We start from the raw sequence: 25,987 nt of genomic DNA, 5'->3' as shown, positions 1-25,987 counted from the left end.
ACGAGAACGAGAACGAGAACGAGAACGAGAACGAGAACGAGAACGAGAACGAGAACGAGACCGAGACCGGGTCGTGCGACCCATTGCTCAGTATAGATACATTTATATCGAGCAAACGAACAAGGATACAAAACACGCGACCCCGACTCGCGACCTGGTGGCATGGCATACAGCGTAGAAAAGTACTATAATAATGTGTTTTCTTGAAACACAAGTACTGAGCACTTACAACTTAGGGCATTAAGATTAAAAGAGGCAAATAATTTGCTTGCAAAATTTCGAAGTTGTTCTGTTGGACTGTACACTGTTTGACTGTACTGTACTAGGCAAAGATATTAACAACGAGGTACCTCGTTGTTAATATCTTTGCCTAGTAAACAACTCTAGGCGAAGTATTGTACCCTTAAATGACTATTTTCACCAGAGTTTTAGTGTTTAACAAATAACCTTCAATATTGAACTCCCAATGTTTAATTAAAGTAAGATGAAGAGTTTAGTATTTTTAGCGAAGAAAGAAAATCCTTAAAAGTAAACTTATACACACGTATATTTTCGAGATTAGTCGTCGAATGCATTAACATTTCTATAAAACTAATATTAGCTGTCGAAGCTGCCATGTTCGGCATTGAATTAGTCATAGCGTTGTAGTCAGTGTTGATTTTAACTTGTTATTAAATGACGAGAACAGGTACCTAAGTACCGGTGTTGACTGCGGTAGGTATGTAGGTGCTGCAGGTACCTTGAGCAGCCTTGATGTGTTGTTTGTGTGACTAGCACAGGCACACAAACAACACACCAAGGCAACCAACAAAACACCGACACTAACAACTCTGCGAAAACATATTGCTATCTCCGTTTGTTCCAAGAGAACAGAGAGAGAGGTGACAATATTGTATCTTGTACAGGTATGTGTCAGTGCAGTACAAACCAACCGCCATGATATTCATACTTAAGAAAAATACAAAAAAATGCGTTTTATCTGACAATTTAACTTATTTGTTAATATATTTGACGAAGAGCCTCTGTGGCTCGGCGTTTAAGTACTTTACCAATAATCATCCGGTCTTCTATCTTAAATAGACACACTATATAAGAGAAAAGTTTATGAAGAAACGAGTTGTGGAAAATGTCATTATTTGCATAAATGACGTCGTACGTTGCTAAAGTATGTGATATATATATGTATCAGGTGTTCGCGAAATATCGAATCCACCTTCGTAACCTTTAGTTTTAACACTAGAAAATAAATTCGTTCAAAAATGTTTAATATGAAATGTTTAATTTTTTCATATATATATTGCCCACGCCGTATGAAGGCGTATAATATTTAAATATATAATAATATAAATATTAAGAAAATGATGTTGTTGCAGTATTTTCATTTGGTAAAGTGTAAGTATTGTTAACATGTCATATGATTATTTATATTGCCGTTTAAACCGGCCGTTAAAGGTAAACTCGTTAAAGTAAGAATATGAGATAAACACAAATAGCTAACATAAGACATTCTCTACATTCACATGAATACATCAATGAGATGCGGATGTTATATTAATTACTACATTTCACCAAAATAAAGGGAACTGTTTTAATAAAACCGTTATAAACGACAACAAGCTTCTTTACTTTTACATAATTTACAAAAAAATAAGATGTACAAAATATAATGTACTTACTATATACATTTGTACTTTGGCTTTCCAGACATACACTTTTGTGTGACGCGACGACGAAGGCCGTATGCAATATATTTATGAGTACAAGAGTGTAATTAACTGGCTCCGGGCCAGGCGCTGGCACAAACATTCATTCTTTCTTCCAGTGCAAAGTGAAACTGTCCCTTAAATTAGTTTAAAGGCATCCCTTACCAAAATAAAACAATATCCTATCCGCACTGTACAGTTCCGCCAAACTCGGGGCCGGTGAGAGTGGCGCCCTTATCATGGTTGGTTTGACAGATTTATTGGAAAACACAGCAAGGGACAGAAAATGACACCAAGGTGAGACATGATAAGATATTGTATGATAAAGGTGAAACCGAATAGTAGTCCGAGGAGCGGCAGGGCCCAGCGGCTACGGCGCTGTGTGGGTGGACGCGGAGGACGCGGGAGGCGCGGCGGGCGTCAGTGACAGCCGGCGGATGTTCGGCGTGTCGTACTCCTCCATAGAGATGTTGCGCGACATGCGGCGCTGCACGCCGGGCGGGGGCAGCGAGGTCAGCAGGCCCTGGCCCTGGCAGAACAGCAGCAGCGACACTGCCACCTTCGCCGGCTGGAACCACCGCAAGCCAACAAACACTCATTGAGAAGGGAACAGGCACATCGTGAACAAAGCGCTCGGTGCGGGCGCACCCCATGCTACTATAAGAACGGTACAAAAACGTCAATAGGAAATTTTTATTATCAGGTGGAAAACGAGCAAATGGCCACCAGAATTCGCTGTAATAGCTTAGCGACTACTGCCCAAAGATATCTGCAGTTGCAGATGCGTTGGCTTAAAAAAAGCTGACGGAGGAAAATCTTTCCCCTTCCTATACGTAACCCCTTCGTTAAACCCGGAGCAGTGCAGAGCACGGAGAAGAGCCAGAAGAGAGGGAAGAGACTCACGGCTTCGGCGAGCACGTCGCCCGCGTTGTCCACCTTGAGGATGGTGACTTTTTCCTTGTCGAGGTCGCGGTACATCTTCTCGACGACGGCGGCGTAAGGGCTGCGCGTTCCTGTCACCAGCAGCAGGTCAGGCCGGCAGCCGCGCAACACCAGGTCCTTGCGGCTGCAAGGCGAAACAGGCAAACCTGTTACACGATACGCGCTGCAAGGGCCGCTGTCGCTGGAAGGCGCTGGGCGCATGACGCGATGCTCACTTGATGAAGGCGCGCACGTACTGTTTGAGGTTGTGCGGGTTGAGATTGCCGCGCAGACGCGACCGGTACTCGGCCAGCGTGCGCTCGCGCTCCCCCTCCCCTGGGATTTGCTGCGACAACAAAACAATTATATTGGAGACGATATTTCTCTATGTCTTTTGACAATTAAGGCAATTTGAAGCTGACTGATTAGGCACTTGGTTAGAACTAAGAAAGGTCTACTTCTAGAAGAAGTCTCAATGCGAAGTAGGCAACGACAGCGAATAAAGTCGATCGTGGTGTATCACAAGGCGGGCGGCGCGAATGCGGGCCTAGCCTAGCACAGCTGGGTAACAGCAGTCGAAATTCGCATAATTTACTAATTAAAACCACGCAACGAGTCACCAGACAAGAGTGTGAACCATATGAAAATTTACTTTAATACGGATCGATGCGGACCGTACAGGCCAAAGACCAAATGAAGGTCATCTTAAGCGGACAGGAAGTAAGTCAACAATATTGCCATTAATTGTTTATCGCCAAAGCAGCAGTAGTAAGTAATTACATCAATAAAAGTTTTCCGGAGCGCCCCGAACTCATTAAACCGCCATCATTGTGAAGGTTACTTACGAAGAACTAAGGAGCAAAAAATAAAATCACTTCATACTCACCAAGTTAATTGTTAGAACAAAAAACTAATTACTTGCGATAAATAACAATACATAACTAATTAATGTGTTAAATAGCCATTTTACAAAATTACGTTGCTCGAGAAATAAGAAAATTGAGAAAAATACTCCGACTTCAATGTGTTCGTATATCGAGCATCACGTCGCGGTCTAAACATTGTTGGTGCTTTTTTATAATATACATATAAATATAATCTAGTAAATGAAAATATTGAATGTGCAATAATTCGCATAGAGAAAATAGGAATATTTAATTGGAGTGTTCGAAACACCATTACATGTGAAACCTGAATTGGGTTCTCTCCAGCCTAGCCAGCCTCGAAATCCAAATAGAGGTCGGAAAAACGTGAGAAGTGGCTCAGAAGTCAGGTACATATAGATCTTAGAGATTAGAAGCTGATGAGAGTACAACAGGCGGTCCTTTACAAATTGCCATTAGATACAGCTGGCCGCTGTGCAATTAGAGTCAATTACTGGTTAACTGCTAGCAATGCGACCGATTAAGAACATGGAGTAGTATGTATTTATATACGTATGTACCTAGGTACTAGGTAACCTCTAGAGGTTAGCTAACCGCGTTACGCTTCGTTTTTTAATCGATTGATTTATTCATAAATGCATACACGTTGTATAAGGAAACAGATATTCGTCGTAGAGCCGTGCTGATGCTATGATATGTGTGCATCGTATACCTACTTGCTTGTTATCAGAGAAGTAGTTACTGTTAACTCTACTGCAGGTTCTTACAACTTTATCAAACACAGCGCTTATGGTCTCGTGTATGACTTATCACAATTAAAGGTGTACACATCATGCGAGATTAATGATGAAACAAACAGACAACACAAAAACCTTATACATAAACAAAAAATACTGTAATTTTTTAGAGTGAAACCAATTGTGAAAACAACAAAAAATAAAAATGATAACAAACTAAAGAAAAAAAGAGGACACGAATTAAATTAATTAGCAACATTACGGATATATTTTTTAAAAGAAGATATTTTATTGGAGAAAATGTCGATTAGGGGCGCATTATTTCTCGCTGTATGCTTAGGATTTTCTACATCATAAGAGTTATGCATAGCATTATATGTATTCATCAATCTGTTAATCGGTGAATGAAGGCCTAAGTTCGTACGAGCTGCCTTAGTAACATACGGGTTATATTTTTTATATCTGGGTAGTCTAGAAGGTACAGAGATGGATAATTTTGATATTAAGTAAGAATCGTCAGTGTAGCCATTGATCAATTTGTACAGAAACATGGCATCGAGCTGTTTTCTTCGGTGGCAAAGCGACTCCATACGAAAATGTTTTAAGCGGTCTTCATAAGTTGAAAGTTTTTTCCCTAAGTTGTAGCTAAATGATAAATGCAATAGAAATCTTTTTTGGACTCTCTCTAAACGCTTAATATATATATCGTAGTGCGGGTTCCATACACGCTGCAATACTCCAGGCGGCTGCGAACTAATGATGAGTAAAGGCATATTTTTGTACGAGCTTTTTTAAATTATTTACAGTTTCTTAATACGAAGCCTAAGGTTTTAAAGCATTTTTTAGTTATGTTATCGATGTGAACAATAAACTGCAACTTACTATCAAGTGTTACACCTAAGTCATTAATATGGTTAACAACGTTAATAGACGCGCCGTTAATATTATAAGTGTGGGGATTAGATAATTTTGTTCTAGAAAAATGGACCGAGGAACATTTACTTATATTTATCGACATAGCACTAATTCTGCACAACTCAGATAGTTGATCCAGATCAGTCTGCAGTAGAGAACTATCTGTAGTTGAGTTTATCTGCCTGTAAAACTTTAGATCGTCAGCGTACATAAGGACTCTGGAGTTGCTAAAGCACTGGGTAACGTCGTTAAAAAACACGTTAAATATTAAAGGACCTTTGTGGGAGCCTTGCGGAACGCCCGAAGATGCGGTAAACGATTTAGATTTGTATCCCCCAATTACGACTACCGACGTTCTGTTTTGAAGATAAGATTTGAACCAATGCAACAGAATTCCAGATACGCCAAATGACTCGAGCTTGTTCAGGAGAATGTCGTGATTTACTTTGTCGAAGGCCTTGCTGAGATCTGTATATATTACATCAAAAGATTTACTACCATCAACACCCTCAACAAGGTCCCCAACAAAAGATAACAGGTTTGTCGAAGTGGATCTTTCTTTAACGAAGCCATGTTGTTCTGGAGCGATTAACTGTTTAAATGCCACGATAGAGGTGGATAAATGATCTGTTCAAACACTTTCGCAAATATAGTGAGTAACGATATAGGTCTGTAATTTACAACACAGCTAGCATCGCCACTTTTTAACAGCGGAATAACTAAAGTGTCTTTCCAAGCTGTCGGAAATATTCCAGAGGTAAGGAACTTATTAAAAATTAAACAGAGAGGGAAAGCTAACGCACTAGCACACTTAACGATAAAGACAGCAGGTATCCCATCAGAGCCCGCTCCTTTCTTAAAATCAAGTCTTTTTAACACTCTGTACACATGATCTCTAGTTACGGATAGGGACGTTAAAAAGTTTGAGACAGTAGGCGCACAGAGTTCGTCTTGACTAGGAACAATCGTGGGAGTAGTGGAGGCATAAACTGACGAGAATTGCGTCGCAAAAAGGTTGCAAATATCGGGTCCATTGGTAACAATTCGATCCTCTGCAGTCATTAGGGAAGGAAAAGTGCAACTGCCTTTCCTTTTATGTTTAAGAAATGTCCATATGTATTTTGGGTTCGATGTCAACGAGGATTCCAGCTGATGCAAATATCTGTTGTAATTTAGTTTGTAAATTTTGTTACATCTCTCTCTCTTAGTAATTGAAATGTCAGCAAGTCACGAGGGTTACCATGTTTACGAAACTTTTGTCTAAATTTAGATTTTTCTTTTAAAATTTTAATCAATGAGGTGGATAACCATATTGGATATTTATGATTACGAGGTGAGCGTTTGGGCACGTGCTTAGCTATAACAGGTCTTAGAAGTTTGTAGAAGACCGTAACCATGTCGTCAACAGTTAGGCATTTAGTGATTTTTCGTTAGTGATTTCTACATAATTTGCCTTATAAAAGTAAAATCTTGGTTCAGAAGTTGAGAGCAGCTTATCTTGGGATTGTGGTGTTATGCAAAACTCAAGTGGGGGATGCGAGGGGTCGATGATTGAAAGAGGATTAGCGGATATATTTAGGTGAGAGATAGGATGTTTTCTTTGTTGTTTAAGTGACTGTTATATTGAAGGAGATCATTAACTGACATAAAGTCTATCAGAGTATTATACATAAAGCTATTAGACATAACAGGTATGACTTTACCGCAATCCGTCTTATTCCAAGCTATGTTGCTAAAGTTAAAGTCACCGACAACTAATGTATTACTCACGTGTTTCTCAATGAAACAGTTTGAATTATTTATGAAGTGATCTAAAATATGTTTTTGGACGGGAGGGGGAATATAAATACCGCAAATGTAAAATCACTGTCAAGTGTTGGTTTCGTGCTGATATCAGTGTCGGTGTCGGTGCAAGTCGCAGTCGACGTCACTCACCAGGGTGAGCTTTGCCGGGATAGGAAAGGTTAGCAAACAAAAGAGAACAAACCTGGTAGCGATAGTGAAGGGGTTCTTGCAGAGAACTCACGTGTCCGAACTTGTGGTAGATTAGGAAGTCCTCCTCCGAGTGCGATATGTCGGCGCCGCGCCAGCGCGAAAAGCGGCTGCGGAACGCGTCGGCCACCGAGGAGGTGGATGCGGTGCAATTGACGAGCACGAGCCCCAACAGGCGCGCCGGGTGCGCCAGGCCGCAACGCGCCAGCACGTTGGCGCCTGCGCCCTCGCCCAGCCCCACTGCGTATCGTACCCGCAGAAAGTCCAGCACCGTAACCAGGTCCTCGCCAAGCGTCTGGAGAGACGGGAACGGGTACCTGCCTCACACACGCACTAATGCTGCAACTGCACAAGCAATGGTAAAGGGATTGGACTACGGTTCACGTGTTCGAGGCGTGGGTGCGAATCCTGCTATACGATTGCTGACGTAACCGTTAATAGATAACAAAATGTAGAGCGCTATCCTGGCGAGCTATGAGATGTTTTTTCGCATCCCGCATGGCGTAAATAGTGTGACACTCACGACTCGGGCAGGTCGGGCGAGTTCTCTTCGTGGCCCGGCACGTCCACGTGGATGAAGCAGGAGCGTTCCTTAATCTCGGCCATCGCGGAGCAGTTTACGAAGTCCACCAGCGACGTGTCTGCAGAACGGTATAAGAAAACCGATTAAGGAATTCCCTTTGTAGCTCGTAGTAGAGCTCGGCACAGCTCGCCCACTGATAGAGAAGCACGGGCCACGAGTGCAGACTTAATAACTAGACTGCAATCTTATCGGGATCCTATGCGAGAGAACCGAGCGAATGAAAGTCGTGTTAAATTTATCGACATATTTCCCAAAACATTCTTTAAGTAAGAAATTAGAGTGGGGCATAAGGTGCCAAGCCCCTGGTCGTTACCGAAGATAGGTTAAAGTGAGAAATGCTTTAAATTATGACCTTTTTATTAATTATTTGATTGGTAATAATGGAATATGACTCACGATTCGTGCCCAAATCATGGACTGTGAGGAAAACGCATCTCTTGTCCTGTTGGCTCAAGTCGCCCTGCAAAAGAACAACTGGTCACTTGTCACCTAATCTCGACACCCTCACGTGTCGCCTGACGTCGGTCGGCGCCTATTGAACTTTATGTGCATCACAATGTATTCCTCATCGAGACCACCTAGCCGCGAAGGCTGACAAGGTGCTCGTCTCGCCTTGTGACTGACATGGAGAGCCGCTCCAGCGTTTTCCTTTACACAGCTACAGAATAAACATTATTATGTACTTAGAATAAGGAATTGGTGTGTGAGTGAAATACGATTCCTTACTAAAAGCTGCAGCAGTAAGACTTTTGAAATAAGGCAGTCAGCTCGACCCCCAACGTTGATGCCAGTAACGTGGCATATGGCTCTGCTCTACTCGACAACTGAAGGTTACTAAAAATGTTTTTATAATCCTGAGCGGAAGGAGTTCCGGGCGATAGCTAGGAAATATATAAAATGAATTAAGTATACTGTTTTATCGAAGAAGTGCGAAAACAATGCAAACGCAGACAGGCCGACAGGCGGACAGGCGGGAAAACGTTCTCGCTCACAGACAACTGGCTAAAGCTATCGCTATAGTGGACAGTCAGACTCTCTTGCCATGGAAATATAGATAAAATAATTGTTTATGATTTAGGGCGAGACTAACCTGCACATGCACGTGGATGTCGCCACTGCGGTCCGTGCTCACCACGTACTTCTGCAACAATCGGAGACGGGCTTCAGTTATGGCGTCACAGAGTTTATATGAAATTGGTTTCAAACACACATGCCACTTCACACCATAATGTTGTAAAAATGAATCAATTGTCATCCGTAGTGTTGGTGGGTGTTGTGTTAACGACTCGAGCGACAACATAGTCTCGGCCTAAAATAGTCAACAATGGAGACGTTACGCCGCGCCCCGGTACGACCCCTTGCATGTTTTACTTAAGAACGTAAACTTAAGCGGCTCATCTATTATACATTAAATAAATAAAAGAATTAAAATTTAAAAAAATCAATGTTTTTGCTTACTGCTTATATCTCGATACATCAAAAAAAAATGATACAATAGTAAGGAAAAAGCAGTCGAGTAATCGTCACTTCACCTCTACAATCACTCCACAATGTTTCAAATTCGTAGAATTTGAAACTGCTTGGTATACGTCTCAACACCGTCATATGTTCAATACCTGAGCGCAACCGCCGCGGTCTACCATGACGCAGATGAGGACGCTGTCAGTGGTGGCAGGCGATGGCGAGTGCTGCTAGTCGGCAAGTGGGCAGCGCGTCGCGCGGTTGCCGGGGGCGGAGTGCAGCCGCCGTCGTCGCTCCTCCATCGCTTTTAATAAACGCTCCTAAGGCGTATTCACACTCTCCCGCTTATTGCAGAACAATTTCTGATCTATTCGATAATCGTTTCAACAACTTTCGACTTGTCCACGCTGAATTCCAGAGCAACAATAGTACCTCACTTTCTTGTGACAAAGAGTAGTACTCTTCTTGTATCATAACTATACTACGTCTGAAAGATTTAATGAAGCCCTCTGATCGTGTAGAGGTCCCGACGGTATGAAGTCGCTTCTCTCCATCGTCCATGCAATGTACAAGAACGCAGCAAGAGAACAGTCGCTTGCGGTTAATCGGCGCGTTACGTTAGCGGGTTAACAGCCGCGCGTCGAACTTTATTGTTTACGAGCCGGTGCCAAGAATTGCGCCGGCGCACCAGAAATGTCTCGGCTGCGGTGCGCCCGCGCCGTGTTGCAATATTTCCTGCGTCACCGGCAAAAATACAAAGTTATATATAGATTTTATAACAAAACTAAATAATACAAATAAAACGTTCGGTCATTAGGTAGGTATCGTAAGGTATCGCCTCTAGCTACCACGAGCAGATGTGACAGTTTCCGCAGTCTCTTCTCTGTTCCTCACTCCTCTGTCTTGCTGTTTACTTTTCCTACGAAAATATCGTATCATAGTCGTGAGCCTAAAGAACTGAGCTTAACCTAAATAACGTTACAGGTAGGTGAAATTTAAAGCGCACGATTATTTTTTTTATTTAGCGAAATCATTTTCCCTCGCAGTCGCGTCTTGTTCCAACATCATTACTGATTTAAATACCAATCAATCGATGCTCTCTTATAATAATTATAATTTATTATTAATAATAGTTTCTCAGTTAGCGAGAACCAGTATACAGTTATAGGTACTTATGTAGTGGGCTAGTTGAGGCGGCGGCGGCGGGTCAATTGCGCATTAATTGTACTGTCGCAATGTACACATGCCTACCTACGTCCGGTCTGGCTCAGCTGCTTCTACTCTTGGTCTCATGCTTTATATATCAACTAGCCGTTCCCGGCTTCATACGCATGACAATATAATTCATTTTTCTTACACAGAAAAACTTGGTTTATTGTTACACTCCGTAAAACTTTTTTTTGCAAATATCAAAATGCAAATCTGCAAATGACATTATGATAGACCTTTGCGGTAAACATCTTTTGATCTTTGCTGCTTTTAATTTGCCATTTTTCTCTTTTTTTCGCATACCTTTTTTTTATTTACTCACCCTTAAGTTTAATATCGTGGAAATATATATCCTAAAGCGTGTAGAGGCCTTTTTATTATTACATTTTTATATATTACAAAATAAAGGACTCTGATAAAATATGCGATGAATGGTGAACAAACATTCTGCGATACTGAAACTTTCTGTGTAATTGTACAATGCTTTATTGTATTTGTATAGATAAATATTAGTTTAAAAAAGAGAAGATACAGGCGCGGTGTTTCAGTACTAATTAAGGTAAACCTGTGACTGACAAGAAGCTGGAGCTATCGTTTAATAGCTCATAGCTGAAGCTCCGTCTCGTATTACATGAACACGCTGTATTGGTTTAAAACGTTAAAACGAATAATACATTGACTGTCATTGCCATTGTATAATTTGAGCTATTATGTTTTAACGAACATGTCTAAAGAGAGCGAGGCGTGATAAGCGGCAAGTGGTAATAAAGTGCCTAACGAAAAAAAGCAGCAATACATTTTCCCGCGACAATCGATCCATAGTAGCGGCGCGGCGCAGGCGCATGACGCAACCGCGACTGTTGTAATCTCGTAAATCAATTGCCGGCAGGTCCGTATCGTAACATCGTAACTCTCTAGCACGATATTTTCTGCCGCCGCTAGTTCTGGCGCCTAATTGCATATAAATAATTAAATACTGTAAACGTATCGCACCGCACAAACTTGAAAATTTCACGATCTCGCGCTTTGAGCTCCGAATACCTGAATAGAGTTGTAAACAAACGATCAAGGAAATACTTTATCGATTGCGTAGTATTTGTAACGCGAGATTCTGCCGTAGTAATTGTTGATATCAGGCGTCTACTCTAGTGTTTCTCAGACATGTAAGTAATGTTTAATCCACGACTGATGAATGCTGAATTCGACTTATATCTTATATTTAGTGAGAGCTAGAGCTAGAGTATTCGCGGGCGTTAAACTTTGTTGAGCATGTACACACTGTACACACTGTACAGGTTTACCGCGAGGTTCAATGCTGCAGTATAAGGGGGTGTACAATATGTTTTTGTACAAGTATTATATTTAAGAGAGGGGACTCAACGTCAGCAGAACATAAGATACAGAGCTCAGATCCAAACCATTAAAAACAATACTATGTTACACAAATGCAATATTCAAAACATGCAAGGGTTTTAGTCTTTCATGTAGTCATGCAAGGAGTTTAGGAGCGTCGGTAGCTCAGCGGTCAAGCACTTGACTTGCAATCTGCAGGTCCTGGGTTCGAATCCTGCCATGTACCAATGTGTTTTTCGATTTCCGATTTACATATGTACATTTATCCGACGTTCTTACGGTGAAGGAAAACATCGTGATGCAACCTGCACATATCTAAGAGGAAATTCAAAGATATGTGTGAAGTCAACCAACCCGTCACCCTTAATTTAGGGTAGGCTCCGAGCCCCTCGGTGGGGACGTAGAGTGAGCTGATGATGATGATGATGAAGGATTTTAGTACAACTTGTGCGGAAATGGCAAATGAAAACGGTTCAACGAATCTCGACGAAATTTGTTTTTTTTAATACCGCGCTGGCGGAGTCGCGGGCGACAACTTGTAATAATATAAAAGTAAGATAGATGTACTTACTGGTGTCAAACATTGGTGGGTTAGTAGTGTTACATATTATGTTAGAGAATAGATGGCGAAGTGAGACGAGTGGGCAGGGTAGGCAGGGGAAGGGCAGACACAGACCTGGCTGCAGCAGAGTCGCGGGCAGGGGAGCGAATGGTAAAGGTGGCTCACCGGCGCCGGGTCGGGCGGGAGCGGCGCGCTGGCCGCCCGCAGCAAGCTGAGGCGCCGGCGCTGCTCCGCGCTGAGCGAGGCGCGCCGGCTCCTGGCGAGGTCATAGGCCGAGGGGTCAGCGGACTCCGCGCTCAGGCGGCGCATCTTGCGACGCAGCATCGTCTTATTGAAAGCGTCGGAAGGCGAGAGTCAGAAGCGAGCTAAGCTAGCGCACCGCTCCCTTTATCTCTTTACTAAAATGCCCTAAATGCATATATAGTTTTAGTGCCAAAACAATGATGTTGCTAAAACTACTTTATTGTCTACGCTTGCATCTAAACAAGGAATATTAAAAAAACATGTCTAAGTCAATTCTTACTTTTAGCAATTCATATTTAAGTTGGTATTTAATAGGATTTACCAAGTTTCATGTATAATATTATTAGTGAAATCCTTTCATTGGATACACATGCTTGTGCGCTTGTACATACAAAAACATGTCATCCACCGTTTCGTGAGGGCGAAAACTTTAAATGTTTGACATACAATAAACACTCTGCTGGTGGAGTGCTTTCATACATTGGACTGAATATGAAAAATTGTTTTGTATTGTAATGTCTTCACGACTAAAGGTGTGCCCCAAATTCCAGAAAAATGTGATAACGCGTCAATACGCGTCTAATGAAGGTAAGAAGATTTGTACAACATATATAAACAAAGTCAATGAGCAAGCTAACAGTAGCAATTCAATTATATAATATAGCTAGTAAGTAAACGTAAACAGAAGCCGTACGATCTGCAGTTCACTTTTATTAATACTAGCAAACACTGGCACTAATCTGGTTGTAAAACCCAGACACGGAATAGATCGCATACCATACTCACATGCCTTGCTAACGTTGCCTTCATCAGTATTGCTATTATACAAAAATTAGGGAATTCTTTAAAGCAAAAGCGAATATATCTACTGATGGGTGACTGATGGCTTTATATCACTAACAGTGAATCTCTTGTGTGGTAACGCAATAATAACTACAATAATATCTCCTCCCGTTTTTGATTATTTAAATTAACTGTGGGCTTCCACTGCTGTAATATTTCTGCCGGCAGATAATTGTTGTCTGTGAGTGTGGATGATGACAACATATTATATTATATATGAATACAAAGATGACAGCAGTTGACACTCACGGCTACAGTTAGCGGCTATCGGGACTTACTCTTTGTTTGCCAATGAAGCGGGAGCGTAAGTAGTTTGCGAAAGAAAATTAAAAATAGATAAAAGTATGTAACAGGCGGTAAGGTAGCTCGTATTATAAATGTATACTTCCACTGTCACCTTTTCCTCTCCATCGCTGACTTTACTCGAAGCTAGGACACATATTTAGTTATTGTAAAAGGGATAAAAGGCTTATAGCGTAAGCACAGTGCTACACAAGTCTGCGGCCAGAGACCAGACCAGGCCAGAGACGTAGAACGCGCGCGAGGTGCCGCGTGAAATGCCGCGAGAGGAAGCGCGTGATGCTACGCGTGAGTTGCTGCGTGGAGCAACTCCCGAGAAAGAGTGACCGAGCGCGGCGGGCACGCTCGCACAACTATCGGCTGACATTTAAAATTGGATCAGAGGCGCAAAGAGTAGCCCGCAGCCCGCAGCCCGCAGCCCGCCCGATGACATACCACTTTCCCTTGGTCGCGGGCGTTTGGCATCAGCGCCGGCTGCGCGACCTCCCCGGCCCGCGCACGCAACGCAAGACACGATGTCCATCATATAAATGTGCTAAGCACCAGTTAGTGAAGAAGCAATCAGTCAGTGGCACAGAATGAAGATAAGCTTATGTATCAACTATCTAAAGTAATAATAATTCACTTTTCGTGAACCCCACTTTGGATTGAACGTTCTGCTAAGCTGCGAAGTTTTCACCATCATGTTGGTGGTTATTTGTTCCGGATTATTTGTGTACAACTATTCATTATATGTCATTGTTGAAAAAGTATATATTTTACGGTTATCTTACTGTGATCACTTTTTCTTTATAATAAGTCATTAAAAATCCTACGTTATTTGTCACGCAATTTGTTCAATTTTATAACAATAATCCATATCCAAATATGTGAACAGAAGTATCAGAAATCTCAGATGATGATTGTATCCTTTGCCCCGGGCGAAGCCGGGACGGGTCGCTAGTTCACGGAAAACGAGCCATCTATAAAACAACGGATTTTTAAAATCGTTTCAGCAAATTCCGAGGTTATCGGTAAATATTCTTTTCTAGAGAAAAGTGACTGTAACTAAGGTAGAGCAACGAGAGACACAGCGGTTACATAACACGAACCCCAACACGAGTTCCTGAAAGAATTACCTAATAATAATATCGTTCTATAATAATACAAAAAGATGATATCGTTCGAAACAAGCGTCTATTTAGTGAGCGTTTCGTAGTGGGCGGGCGCGGAGGGCGGGCGCGGGGGGCAACGCCGCCGCCACCTGCCAAAGTATTTGTGACGAAAAAATGTTTTGCGTATAATTTATGTACCTAGAAGATGCCGTAAACAATGACTATACTCCCATTTGTCGGTATCATGTCCGAAACGTTTGCGGACATCGTCTTTCGGAATGGCATACGCTTTCCCCAAATCGCGTGTAGCGTTAACAATTTTTTAAAACGAAAACTTATGTCGCATGCGTAGCGTCGGACGTGACTGGCCAGCCCGCCCTCAATCCGGACCGTCGTCTCCGCTGCTAATGTTTGCCAGGTACAATATTGCAAAATGACATTAAAAGGAAGCGCGACGAGTTCGTCTTAGCGAAGCGTAAACTATTCGCTAAAATGTTTAGTCTGCCGACCACTGTGTGTATTTGTACAAAGGAAGTGACTCTCTACGCAGAGGGCACTTAATTATTTGTTTAAAGCAAATCATAACGGCGATTAGCTACGGAGATGACGTCACCACACCGCCGCACGACCGAATCGGCCACGTAGGATGCTGTAAGTAGGGCTCCACATCAAATAAATCTCTGTCACACTTTGCCAAAGCGTTGTAGCGAGGTGTTAGTAATGCGAAGCGTAAAGCGCACGCAATGAAAACTACTGTGTACCTTGTGGCAACAGAGCGTCGGGCAGGCTACGACATGGTAAATGTGGCTCACCGAGGACAACGGCAGCGGCATGCTGGCAGAGCGCAGCACGGCCAGCCGGCGCCGCTGCCCCGCGCTCAGCGACGCGCGGCGCGACCTGCGCACATATCGTCAATATGCACCCCCTCGCCGCGCCAGCGACGGCCTCTGTTTTACTTTGCAACGAGGCGAGAGTAGTCGCGAGTTTAATGCAGTTCAAGGACCCCAGCTAATCTTCCAATGACAGACACAAGGAATGCTTAGAAATGACAAAAGGCGAAGCTGTAGAACTGCCTCCCGCCGGCGGTCCTCCGCGCACTCTAATCACTATTGGTATTGATGTGTTAAAAACAGATCAGATGTTAGAGGCATTGAGTTCTTGCACAGCATTCGTATACATACCTTACTGCCCCAATCGCTAAGTCGTACTCGTATTTTCAAATGTCAAACCAATCCCAAACATAAAAGTGTATATAAGAATCGTTAACGAATCGTAAAGAAGTAAGGTGACGGGAAGTACAGCGCGGTGACAACAGTCATGTCTTGTGTATCATTTTCTTTGTGCGACAAACTGATCAATGTGAAAGAGTGTCATAAATTCCATTTCAGAGTGTTGCTCTCTGGACGATAGAACTAATGTGATAACAGAGCTGCCACCGGACCACCGGATACATTTGTGACACTACATATAAAATAACATATAAAATCATAATGTGGTCATAATCAGAGTGTTGCCGGTGAAAGAGATCAATAAAAACAAAGTAAATATTTGTTTCTTGGCGTAGCACGATATAGGTATGATACAAACCAAGTAAATTAAGGAAAGCTTGCAAGTTGCAAGTAGCACCCAAGTAGCACCAGTCGTAATGAAATGAGCAAAGAGCAAGCAACGTTTAGCATTGTGTGACCATGTCAAGAGAAGGGAAGAGTGGCATGTGACAGACAACTATGTGTGTTAATGTTGAACGAGGAGAGGAGGGCTATGACCGGATTAAATAATAAAATCCATGAGACCTCCCTTAAAAGTATCGTTTGCCAACGTTTGTTTTGTATCATGTACTTAAAAAGTTTTTGTATATCAAAATTTTGCTACAAAGAAATATTTTCAGAGAGGAATATGTTCGATACGGTTGTCTGTTTTAAAGAGCTCAGAAAGGACAAACAAGACGAGTTCACCTCTTTCTCTCCATAGCTAGGAGTAGCCGCCTGGCCTTGGAGACACGCGGCGCGTACCGGCCGGGGATTGCGGCACGGATTCTGCGGGCACTAATGAGATGGCAGTGCGCGGCAGCTCGGGCGCGGACCGGGCACTGAGCGGCGCGCCGGCGACGGTCGCGAGCTCCCGCCCCCCTGATCCCCCGCCATTGTACATTTGTAACGAGGTGACATTTAAAATTGGATCAGACGCGCGAATATCAGCGATGTAGTGACATCTCTTTTCTCTTTTATTTAGTTAGTTCCGGCGGGGTTGTCCCCGCTTGCGACCAGACGAGGCACGGCGCAGGTGACATATGTAGTCATGAATATATTATAGTGCGGACAGCTAGGAACTGAAGCGGACGACATTGGACGATCTGCAACAATCTTTCAAAGCGGTCTATTGCCATATAAGAAATGACGCCATACAAATTGCGGACCCCAGTGTGCAGCCTCCTGGAACCGTTGCACACCACAGGCCGGACCGGCGAAAACTGTTTTGTTGAATTATGCAATTTCCTGAGTCTTCGATTTTTTATAGTACCTAGTGACAAACTACAATGCGGCTACCTGTAATCCCCTTACCGTAGACATTTGCAATAATTCAAAATGTTGCAGATTCGTTGCCTATTTTTAATGGGCAGGCGACAGGTTGTAATTTAGCGTTGCAATGAGAAGCAGTAAAGTTTTTTAAATTTGTCTTAAAAGTGAATGAGAACAGAGCATAAAAGATCAGAATCTTCTATAACTCCCAAATTAAACTCGTAACAACCGTTACCGGTATAACAAATACATTGTATCGTTTATTTGTTACACTGATTTTAATACCATAAAGCAATTTTTAGTTAGTTAATTACAGTCTGGACGAGTTCAAGAAGAGTCTCTTAAAGAAGGCAAGTTAGCCGGTAACGCGGCAACGCGGCGTGCCCGGCTGTCCGCCAGCTCGCCGAATTTAGCTACGTAAACAGCAAACGCACACATCAAAATGTAATCTCCCTCACCAATCAACATGTACCGAGAAGACGTTTTATTGTATAGTTTAATTGTCCCGAGTACGTCTACGACCACACGGCGGACGGCTTGCGGTAAACGGCGAGCGGTGAGCGGCGAGTAGCGATATGAGCCAGGATGACACATACGGTGAAACTAATTTAATGTTAAGGTATTGTTGTAACTTGTTATGGCAGAGTTGGTAGTGGCTCAGCCGCAGCCAACATATCGCCAACAGTAGCCGCGTGCGGGGCAAGCGAGAATACTCCTCATCCTGGCTCATGTGTAGGGAGGAGGGAGCGAGGGAAATATCTCGCTGTGCGTACAACTACTGCGACTAGTGTTCATTGCTTTTATTTATATAGCAGTAATAGTATAAGAAATGTAATTTTATTATATAATGTATAAAAATATTAGCATTACCCAATCTGTAACCTTCTAAAATAAAAATAACACATTTTAGAGTTCTTATTTTATACGTAACTAGCAGTTGCCTACGACTTCGTCCGCGCGGAATCGTAGGCAAATGCTAGTTATTATCGTTAGTTAGTATCGTCCGGGGATGGTGTTGCTTCTCAACAGTTAAAAAAAATCAAATTGGTTCACTAGTTTCAGAGCCTTCTCTTTATAATATCACTATAGATTATTTTTAAACATATTACCCGTTCACAATTTTAAACGAAAACAAGATGAGCGTCGCCTGAGATAACTCTTTTATTAGGAACGTAGAATATAAAATGTTACATGATGAGAAACATCAAACGTAATGTTTATGTTATTAATAGTTATGTTAATTAAGTAAAACGCGCCGTTCTTACATCATACGTTCACAAAGTCACTGTGTCTACTTTAAAATAAATCAATCTGTGCTACTTGCCTTCTCTAAAATGATTCTCTGGCGCCGAAAAAATTGTGATATACCGCACAGATACATGGTGCGCGATGCGATGATGGTGTGTGATGCGCGGTGCGAGAACTATTGGCGTGCAGCAGCAGGCGGCGGCCGCTGCTGGCTGCGGGGTGTCCTCATCTTTGACTCTGAACTTGTGATTTAAGATGGCCGTCACATCTCCGTTATTATTGGATGGCGCAGTAACAGTTGATAATTGTTACAAATACAGGATGTTCAGTTTTTACTTTTAAAACATTAAACTTACTGAAACATATAAAAACATTGTATTAGAGAACTATCTATTCCATCTATCTATTGACTTCTATGAATCTTCTATCTTTTAACAACCTTCGGTCCACTGACAACTGCAACCCGTGCTCACTCAATACACCTGCACTCAGCGGACAGTAAGATCATCTGTTGAAATGTTGATTTTCTAAACACGAATGGCACTATAAAAAGAAGAAAAATTTGAATTTTGATGATGTTTTGATTAGTAATGTATTGTGCAATGTGCAGGCTGCATACTTATCTTCTTAGTTAAGGCATCCTGTAGATTGGCTGAGCTGGTTAGAACCGGCGCAGTCCCACGGGATCTGCCCGCTTCTTTAATTGTGCGCAATAACCGCGCCTTCCACCGCGCACCCAGCGCCGACCCCGCGTCGACTTCTACCGCTCGCTGCAAGCCACAAAATATTTTCTGGGAACCTCCAAAATTTAATTTAGTGGGAGATATTCCACCACAAGCGCAAATTTTGCTTAAAAAATTGAGTTTATCGGTTCACGTAGGTTAAACCCTAAGGTTGAAATGAAAAGTCAGCGGTGGCGTATCTCTGTTTCCCCTGTTGTCTGACCCTAGCCTTAGCTAAAGTAAGATAAGGACACACGGTTAATTATCATTTACTTTTAGAAATATCCTTTAGAAACACCTTCTTTGCGACTGTTTTTTCGATTTTACTGTTTGTATTTATCCAAGAAAACAGTAATATAATCAGGTTATATAATGTTGATTATAATTGCCTTATAAACAAATACAATTTGTGATTGTTTTGTGTTGATTTCATTGATTGTTCATATGTATACGTAGGACACGAGTATGTGTTGCAAGTGACCGGACCTGTCGGCCAGTTCGATACTTCTTATCAAATGTTGAAGGTGATCGATCGGCTCATAAATATACCAATAAAACAAAAAGATAATGTTCATTATTTAATTATGTATTGTAAACAATAAACAGTCGTTTAAATCGACCTCAGTGTTTATATATTTTTGCCATTTGCCCTTGAATGTTGCCCGATTTAATAACATCACGTTATACAGGATGCTCGTTTTCTTTTTTAGGTCAATGTATACCAATAACAAATAAAAAAAGAAAGTGTGTCTGTTTCTGTAATGACGCATTACACGTGTGATAGTGACAGGTGTGGAAGTATTCGATGCTCCCTCCCTCCACAGGTTGTTAAAATATTGGAAAAACACATTTTAATACAAAGAGAAGATTACTTTATTTTTTAAAAGAAGGAAATATATTCAATAGGTTTAGATAGATAGATAGATTCGTATGTACACATCATTATACCATCTTTAGACATTATAAAATAGAAGATCCTTGTACATATTATTATATGTGCTGTAGCCGCGCCGCACTCATCCACGTGTCTATCCTCATATATCATCTTTGTATGGCGGCTATGAGAATATGTAGTTTAGCATATTCAAAATAATTAAAAATAAAACAAAAATCTTACGGTAAAATAATTATTATTTTCTAATTTTCTTTACATATATAGGGTGTTGTTACATACATAAGTTAGTCAATTCTTCGTGACCGGTGGCGGCGGGCCCCGGCAGTAGGCCTTGAGTGAGCCCCGCAGTGGCGCGCCGGCGGGCGCCTTCACCACAACGCTGAGATGGCGGTACCCCGCGCCGCCGCGCAGCAGCACCGGCACGCCCCCGCCCCCGCCAGTCTCTATAGCCACGTGCGAGATCTGCAACCTCCCGTTTTTGTTGCAACACACTAATCTCGCCTTCGCCTACCCCCTCGCCTCGCGATCTCTTATACTATTATATCTTATAATACTATTATATTATATCTTATAATATATGTACGAAGTGAAAAAAAGCAGGCGCCCGTATGATATTAAAAAACATAATTCCTTTTCTATTCATCCCACCTCCACTAAATCCAGCTTACCTTGGGAGGGTTAAGGGGATACCAATCCTTTCTTTATCCGAAAATCATACCCTTCGGCACTACTCATTGGACGAAATGAGCATAAAGACGAACGACGGAGACGCACCTCGCAGTCGGTGATGGCCTGGCAGAAGATGCGGTGGCCGGAGGGCTTAGCTGCGTAGTCGAAGCGCTTCATGTAGACGCGCCGGTCGCCGCGGCGCCTCACGCCCTGGTAGAGGCTGCGGTAGGGGGCGCGCACGTAACCCGCGCCCGTCGCCCCTGCAGGCCACGCGCCACGCAGCGGCTCCGGGTACGCGTATCCAACATTTACACGTCTATAGTTTGGACTAAAAAAATAATGAAATAAATTTTGTATTTTAGGTTTATACTAAGTTTACATGACGAAACTATGAAATCCCGTACGTTTGGTACTTTCCATCCTGAACTTTCGCTCTCAGTATGGGAGCGATGAATACGAGCTACCAGTTGCACCGCCTCTTTAGGTTTTTTTAGAGGCCAGAAGTGACAAAGGGACCGTCGCCAAGTCCGATTATGATGTAATCGGTTTGTGTGCCAACGTGGTCCTCATAAACATATCATGGTCGCTTTTTGTAAACGTTGTACTCACATTACACGCTTACCTAGTCCGTAATTTTGTAATTTCTCGTATCTAAAGTTTTGGTCGTTGGGCAGAGTGGGAGCACAGACCCAGAGGGCCTGCGCCGCCACGGAAAGGCCGAACGCGATAGCTAGGTGCGGCGGGCGCATGGTGTCGACGAGTGTGCCCGGTGCCAGGTGCCCTGTGCCCGGTGCCCTGTGCCTGGTGCCCTGTGCCTGGTGCCCAGTGCCCAGTACCCTGTGCCCAGTGCCCGATATCGAGGAGTACAGCCTGCGGTGCGGCGCAGCTCAGCTGCCGCTTATCGCCAACTCGTTATACCTGAGCGCAGCCGCCGCACTAAAAATCTAATAGCTTTTTATTCTTCGATAAGAACACCGATTGGCGTGCTATGTGTACATACAGAGTTTTTATTTTATATTCATGTATTAACTTGTATTTTAATCGGCACGACGCGTAGTACATAATAGCAAAAGAATATTAAATGCTATACTATAATAGTATGCACACTTTACCATCAATAACCTTTATAAATATAAACACGCGTGCTAAATGTGTCAATCCAATTTACATTATTCTAGTTCGGCAATTACATAATCCAGCGCAAGATTACGACTTAAAAAATGTAAACCGTAATGACCATGTGATCGAACCAGCCCAGTAACTGGATTTACTTATTTTCTATCTCGTACAACAATACCAGCGTAACTGGAACCATTCCATTGCTGGCAAAGCAATTGTATAAGAACCAAGCTCTGGTATTTCAGGCAATTATTATCTAGACTACTTGTGTCTTCTCTGGCACCGGACCAGATATCATTGTTTTACTAAATATACTTGGTACAAACCGACAAAGTTATTTGACTCTGTGGGCATAAATCAAATGACAGCTCACTGGCTTTGACCCTCTAAATTTAAAAATAACGTCTGTTGTACATCATCATCAAAATGGGTTCGCTCGCCCAATGCAAAACCATGACCACACTGAAGACATGTGTGAAGTGGAAATAATTCCGCATTTCTTGTGATGAGTCTGCGTTCCAGAGGTCTTGCTATGAGGAAAGGATACGAAGCGAAGAAGTGGACGCATAGTAAAGGGGAAGTATTCTCTCACTTTGCGTCCCCTCGTCCGTCGATTAAAGATAGGCAACGCCAAAGAGTATATAAAATATATAAAATATAAATTGGGCAACGCCTTTATATTTGCGGATGTCTATGGGCAGCGGTCACTTCGCTATTTTGAAGAATTCAAGTGGTCACATGCTAATGTACTATAAATAAAAAAAAACTGTCTCATTATCCTCGTTGTACGATAGCTGTCTTATCATATTTTACATGTTTTTTCTTTTTATGTCATTGAAAATTTATATACTGAGACCACTGATTGAGACTTATACTTTTCAGTGTACCATTGTAGGTTTTTTTTTTATATTTTCTGGCTGAACCAACGGCTATAGCAGCGCCTCTCATACCGGAACAGATAAGCTAGTCGCAATCGCGGTACACCTTGGTACACCCGATGGTGTATTGTCAAATTAATCAACTTATAATGTCAAAAAGACATTGACATTGACGTTAATTCCATATTGATTGTTGTAGTTGTAGTGTAAATTATTTATTCATTAAATTTTCTTTGAGAGTTTTCATGATTTTTAAAAAAGATGTTTAAGCTAGAAAACAAAGTTGCCTAAATCACAGTTAGCCTTAATAAAAAGTTTATTTTATATCATTCTCCTTTCTTCCGACATGGATGGTGCGTGAATTCTAATATTTTTCATGTTTTTATTGTGATTTATATAATTTACGGTTCGTTAATATTTGCAGGGACTTCACCAAAGAATTCGACTTCTGTTGAAGCCTTAAACATTCAAAGTATAACTAATATTTGTGAATTAAAAGATAAATTAAAGGAAATTATTAGCGCTGGAAAAAATTACGAGCATGATGTATCATCATGCCTTAAATCACTTTTAAGTCGCAGCGATCAAGATATCGTGCTGTCGTGCGTGCAGGCCATCTCTGAACTTGCTAAATGTGACATTAAAAGAGAAACGTACGCTCATAAAGAGTTTATCGATCCCCTGTTAAATATTGTTAGCAAGGAAATAAGTGCAGAGTCTGTGGAACTAGTGAAGCAATGCTGTCGGGCTCTCGGCAACCTGTGCTGTGATTGCGACGCTGCTAGAAATATTATTTTAGACAACAACGGGCCAGCAACACTCATGAAACTACTGACCAAAACATTAGGAGATGACAAGTTGGCAGAGATCAGATTGCTCACAAGCAAGACTTTGTTAAATTTTGCAATCGGAGGAAAACAATTCTCCGAGTCAATAGTGAATGAAGGTGTAATAGATGTGCAACATAAAATACTTCTGCGTGAAAGCTTGAAAGAGGTGATGAACGATGAAGAGGTAACAACCGCCCTGCTAATTCTCAGTGTTATAAATGACAATACACCTGAACTACTGTTTGAGCCACATATTAACAAGATAGTGTTGGAGGTGCTGCAGGAGACGAGTAGCATGGCAGTGTCCGAGCTATGCCTCGAACACCTGCTCACACAGGCCGAGCACGGTGAGCGGATGCCACACTAAGTATGTCGTGGGGATGTAGGTATTTTGGGATTTACTCAAGGGTGTTAGTTAAACACAAAGGGCAACCTTGTACCCTAACGGTAGAGTTCAACAATGCCAAGGTGATGTTTAGTTTTGCAACTTGGAATTTCTTTATTTATTTATTTTCATGGTAGACTTACATCTAGAAAGTAACAATAAGAGACAAGATAATTAATATTTAGCTATTTACAAGTCTATACTTATAGCATTGGCTTAACCAGTTTGTCAGTCAGCACAGGAAATATAAATACATCAGTTTTTTTTTATATTCAACCACCTCAAGCTCAGCTCAAGTTATCTGAAAGAAGTCCCGGCTTAGGCAACTCCTTGCTGAGAGCACACTCGAGGCAAACGGGTCAATATTAAACTTGTTGCACAGTGTGTTGAATCTGGAGCTCGCACACACCACACACGTGTTCTGCCTGTAATTAGTTGACGCGTACGGTACGCTTATGATGGGATTGTGCCTACAAGATTTACTAGGCACACTGAAGTTGAATTTACATAGTAGTTCCGGACAGTTAATATTTTTTTTAGTATTTTATGAACAAACATGAAGTCGGCAATATCACGACGATTCATAAGCGGTAATAAATGGAATTTTTTACAAAGGAGGATATAGTCTTTAGAGTGATAAGGAAGTCTTTGGTGAAAGCAAAGGAACTTTATAAATCGTTTCTGTATATTTTCTAACCTATCAATATATTTATGGTATCGAGGATTCCATGTTTGCGACACATAATCTAACTTATTTACAGTATTGTATTTTTAGAGTCTTAGCTTTAGTGAAGCGTTTAGCGAGTCACATAATAAACCCGAGCGACTTGGAAGCTTTTTTGGCAATAGAGTCAATATGCATATTAAAGGACAAATTGTTATCATGATAAACGCCTAAATCCCTGGTGTCTGTGCATTTAGGCAGGTTTAGACTTTACGTTTTATGCAACAGCTTCGCCTCCCCTACTACTATAAAGTAAAAGGTGTATGGAGGAAGTCTGCCGTCCAAACATAAGTACTTTATAAACATATGCTTGTGGGATAATTGTCCCAATCAATTATTGAGTTTGTCTTCTGTGTGCAAGACATCATACAAGTGAAGTGAGGTCAGTAATGGCGATGCGATGTTTGCGATGCAGAGGAGGTGAAGAGCCTGCTGGCGCGCGAGGGCGGCGTGCAGCTGCTGTGCGCGCGACTGGAGGGGCTGAGGGCGCGGCGCGCGACGGGCGAGCTGGCCGGCCCGCACGCCGAGCTGGACGCGCTGGCCAAGCTGGCCTGCGACCTCATCGTCATAGTGCTGACGGGAGGTCGGTGGCGCGAGTTGCGTGGAGGCGGAGGTGGAGGTGGAGGAGGGCGGGGTGTGGGAGTGACTGTGCGGTGTGCTGTGTGTGTGCAGACGAGGCGATGCGCGCGCTGTACGGGGAGGGCGCGGGCGCGGTGTACCTGCAGGCGGTGCGCTGGCTGGAGGCGGGCGAGGGCGAGCTGCTGCCGACCGCGCTGCTCGCCATCGGCAACTTCGCGCGCGACGACCGCTACTGCATACAGATGATGGAAAACAATATATATGATAAATTACTTGGTGAGCGCTTCGATGTCGCCATTCGCAATTGTTGTTGCTTCTATTGATTTTTTCATCGGCCAGACGTGACGAGGCGGACGTACTGTTGCCGCACCCTGAGTCCTAAATGCAGATTTCTAGATAGTAAATCAATGTCAAGAGACTTAATGACATAGATTTCGTACGACTTTAAACGCAGAAGTTAGAAGTACTTCTAAAATGTTTAATTATTTTGTATGTGTTGCAGACATATTCGAGAAGTACTACGAGCGCGCGGTGGGCGAGGCGGTGGGCGCGGGCGATTCGGTGGGCGCGGGCGATTCGGTGGGCGCAGGCGAGGCGGTGGGCGCGGGCGACGCGGTGG

At 42.5% G+C, this 25,987-nt stretch overlaps 3 protein-coding genes across 14 annotated transcripts in view; 1 reads left to right on the top strand and 2 right to left on the bottom strand.

The window, feature by feature from the left end:
- Positions 1-1,605: 1,605 nt before the first annotated feature.
- LOC106123383 (uncharacterized protein ZK1073.1) lies at positions 1,606-18,809 on the bottom strand. 10 transcript variants are annotated; one of them, XM_013319645.1, is made up of 10 exons: positions 16,756-16,893; positions 15,562-15,697; positions 12,435-12,647; positions 8,826-8,876; positions 8,132-8,195; positions 7,676-7,793; positions 7,187-7,469; positions 2,861-2,970; positions 2,607-2,769; positions 1,606-2,271 (listed from the first exon to the last, which is right to left on the bottom strand). In XM_013319645.1, exons 1-10 carry the CDS (start codon positions 16,767-16,769, stop codon positions 2,074-2,076), a joined length of 1,350 nt encoding a protein of 449 aa, XP_013175099.1. In that variant the 5' UTR covers positions 16,770-16,893; the 3' UTR covers positions 1,606-2,073. The 10 variants fall into 10 exon arrangements, with proteins under 10 accessions (XP_013175099.1, XP_013175098.1, XP_013175101.1 ...); XM_013319644.1 differs by having other exon boundaries at positions 7,148-7,469; positions 16,756-16,892; XM_013319647.1 differs by having other exon boundaries at positions 7,148-7,469; positions 12,486-12,647; positions 16,756-16,891.
- A 9-nt stretch (positions 18,810-18,818) lies between these two features.
- LOC106123385 (uncharacterized) lies at positions 18,819-21,877 on the bottom strand. 3 transcript variants are annotated; one of them, XM_013319656.1, is made up of 6 exons: positions 21,463-21,877; positions 20,959-21,181; positions 20,464-20,646; positions 19,187-19,337; positions 19,007-19,110; positions 18,819-18,922 (listed from the first exon to the last, which is right to left on the bottom strand). In XM_013319656.1, the coding sequence occupies exons 1-3, from the start codon at positions 21,600-21,602 to the stop codon at positions 20,473-20,475; spliced, it is 537 nt and encodes a 178-aa protein (XP_013175110.1). In that variant the 5' UTR covers positions 21,603-21,877; the 3' UTR covers positions 18,819-18,922; positions 19,007-19,110; positions 19,187-19,337; positions 20,464-20,472. The 3 variants fall into 3 exon arrangements, 2 of the variants coding, with proteins under 2 accessions (XP_013175110.1, XP_013175108.1); XM_013319654.1 differs by having other exon boundaries at positions 19,007-19,337; XR_001228161.1 differs by lacking the exons at positions 20,464-20,646; positions 20,959-21,181; positions 21,463-21,877 and adding an exon at positions 19,563-19,981 and having other exon boundaries at positions 19,007-19,337.
- Positions 21,878-23,030: 1,153 nt separating this feature from the next.
- vimar (visceral mesodermal armadillo-repeats) overlaps positions 23,031-25,987 on the top strand; it is a 4,609-nt gene continuing 1,652 nt past the window's right edge. The window contains exons 1-5 of the mRNA XM_013319441.1: positions 23,031-23,203; positions 23,275-24,027; positions 25,205-25,372; positions 25,462-25,644; positions 25,871-25,983. Coding sequence (XP_013174895.1) covers positions 23,197-23,203; positions 23,275-24,027; positions 25,205-25,372; positions 25,462-25,644; positions 25,871-25,983 — 1,224 coding nt within the window. The 5' untranslated portion in view covers positions 23,031-23,196. The remainder of the gene's footprint in view (positions 23,204-23,274; positions 24,028-25,204; positions 25,373-25,461; positions 25,645-25,870; positions 25,984-25,987) is intronic.

This window comes from Papilio xuthus, unplaced genomic scaffold, assembly GCF_000836235.2.
Source record: "Papilio xuthus unplaced genomic scaffold, Pxut_1.1 DF826115.1, whole genome shotgun sequence".
Classification (NCBI taxonomy): Eukaryota; Metazoa; Arthropoda; class Insecta; order Lepidoptera; family Papilionidae; genus Papilio; species Papilio xuthus.
This window is presented reverse-complemented; position numbering and strand designations above follow the sequence as displayed.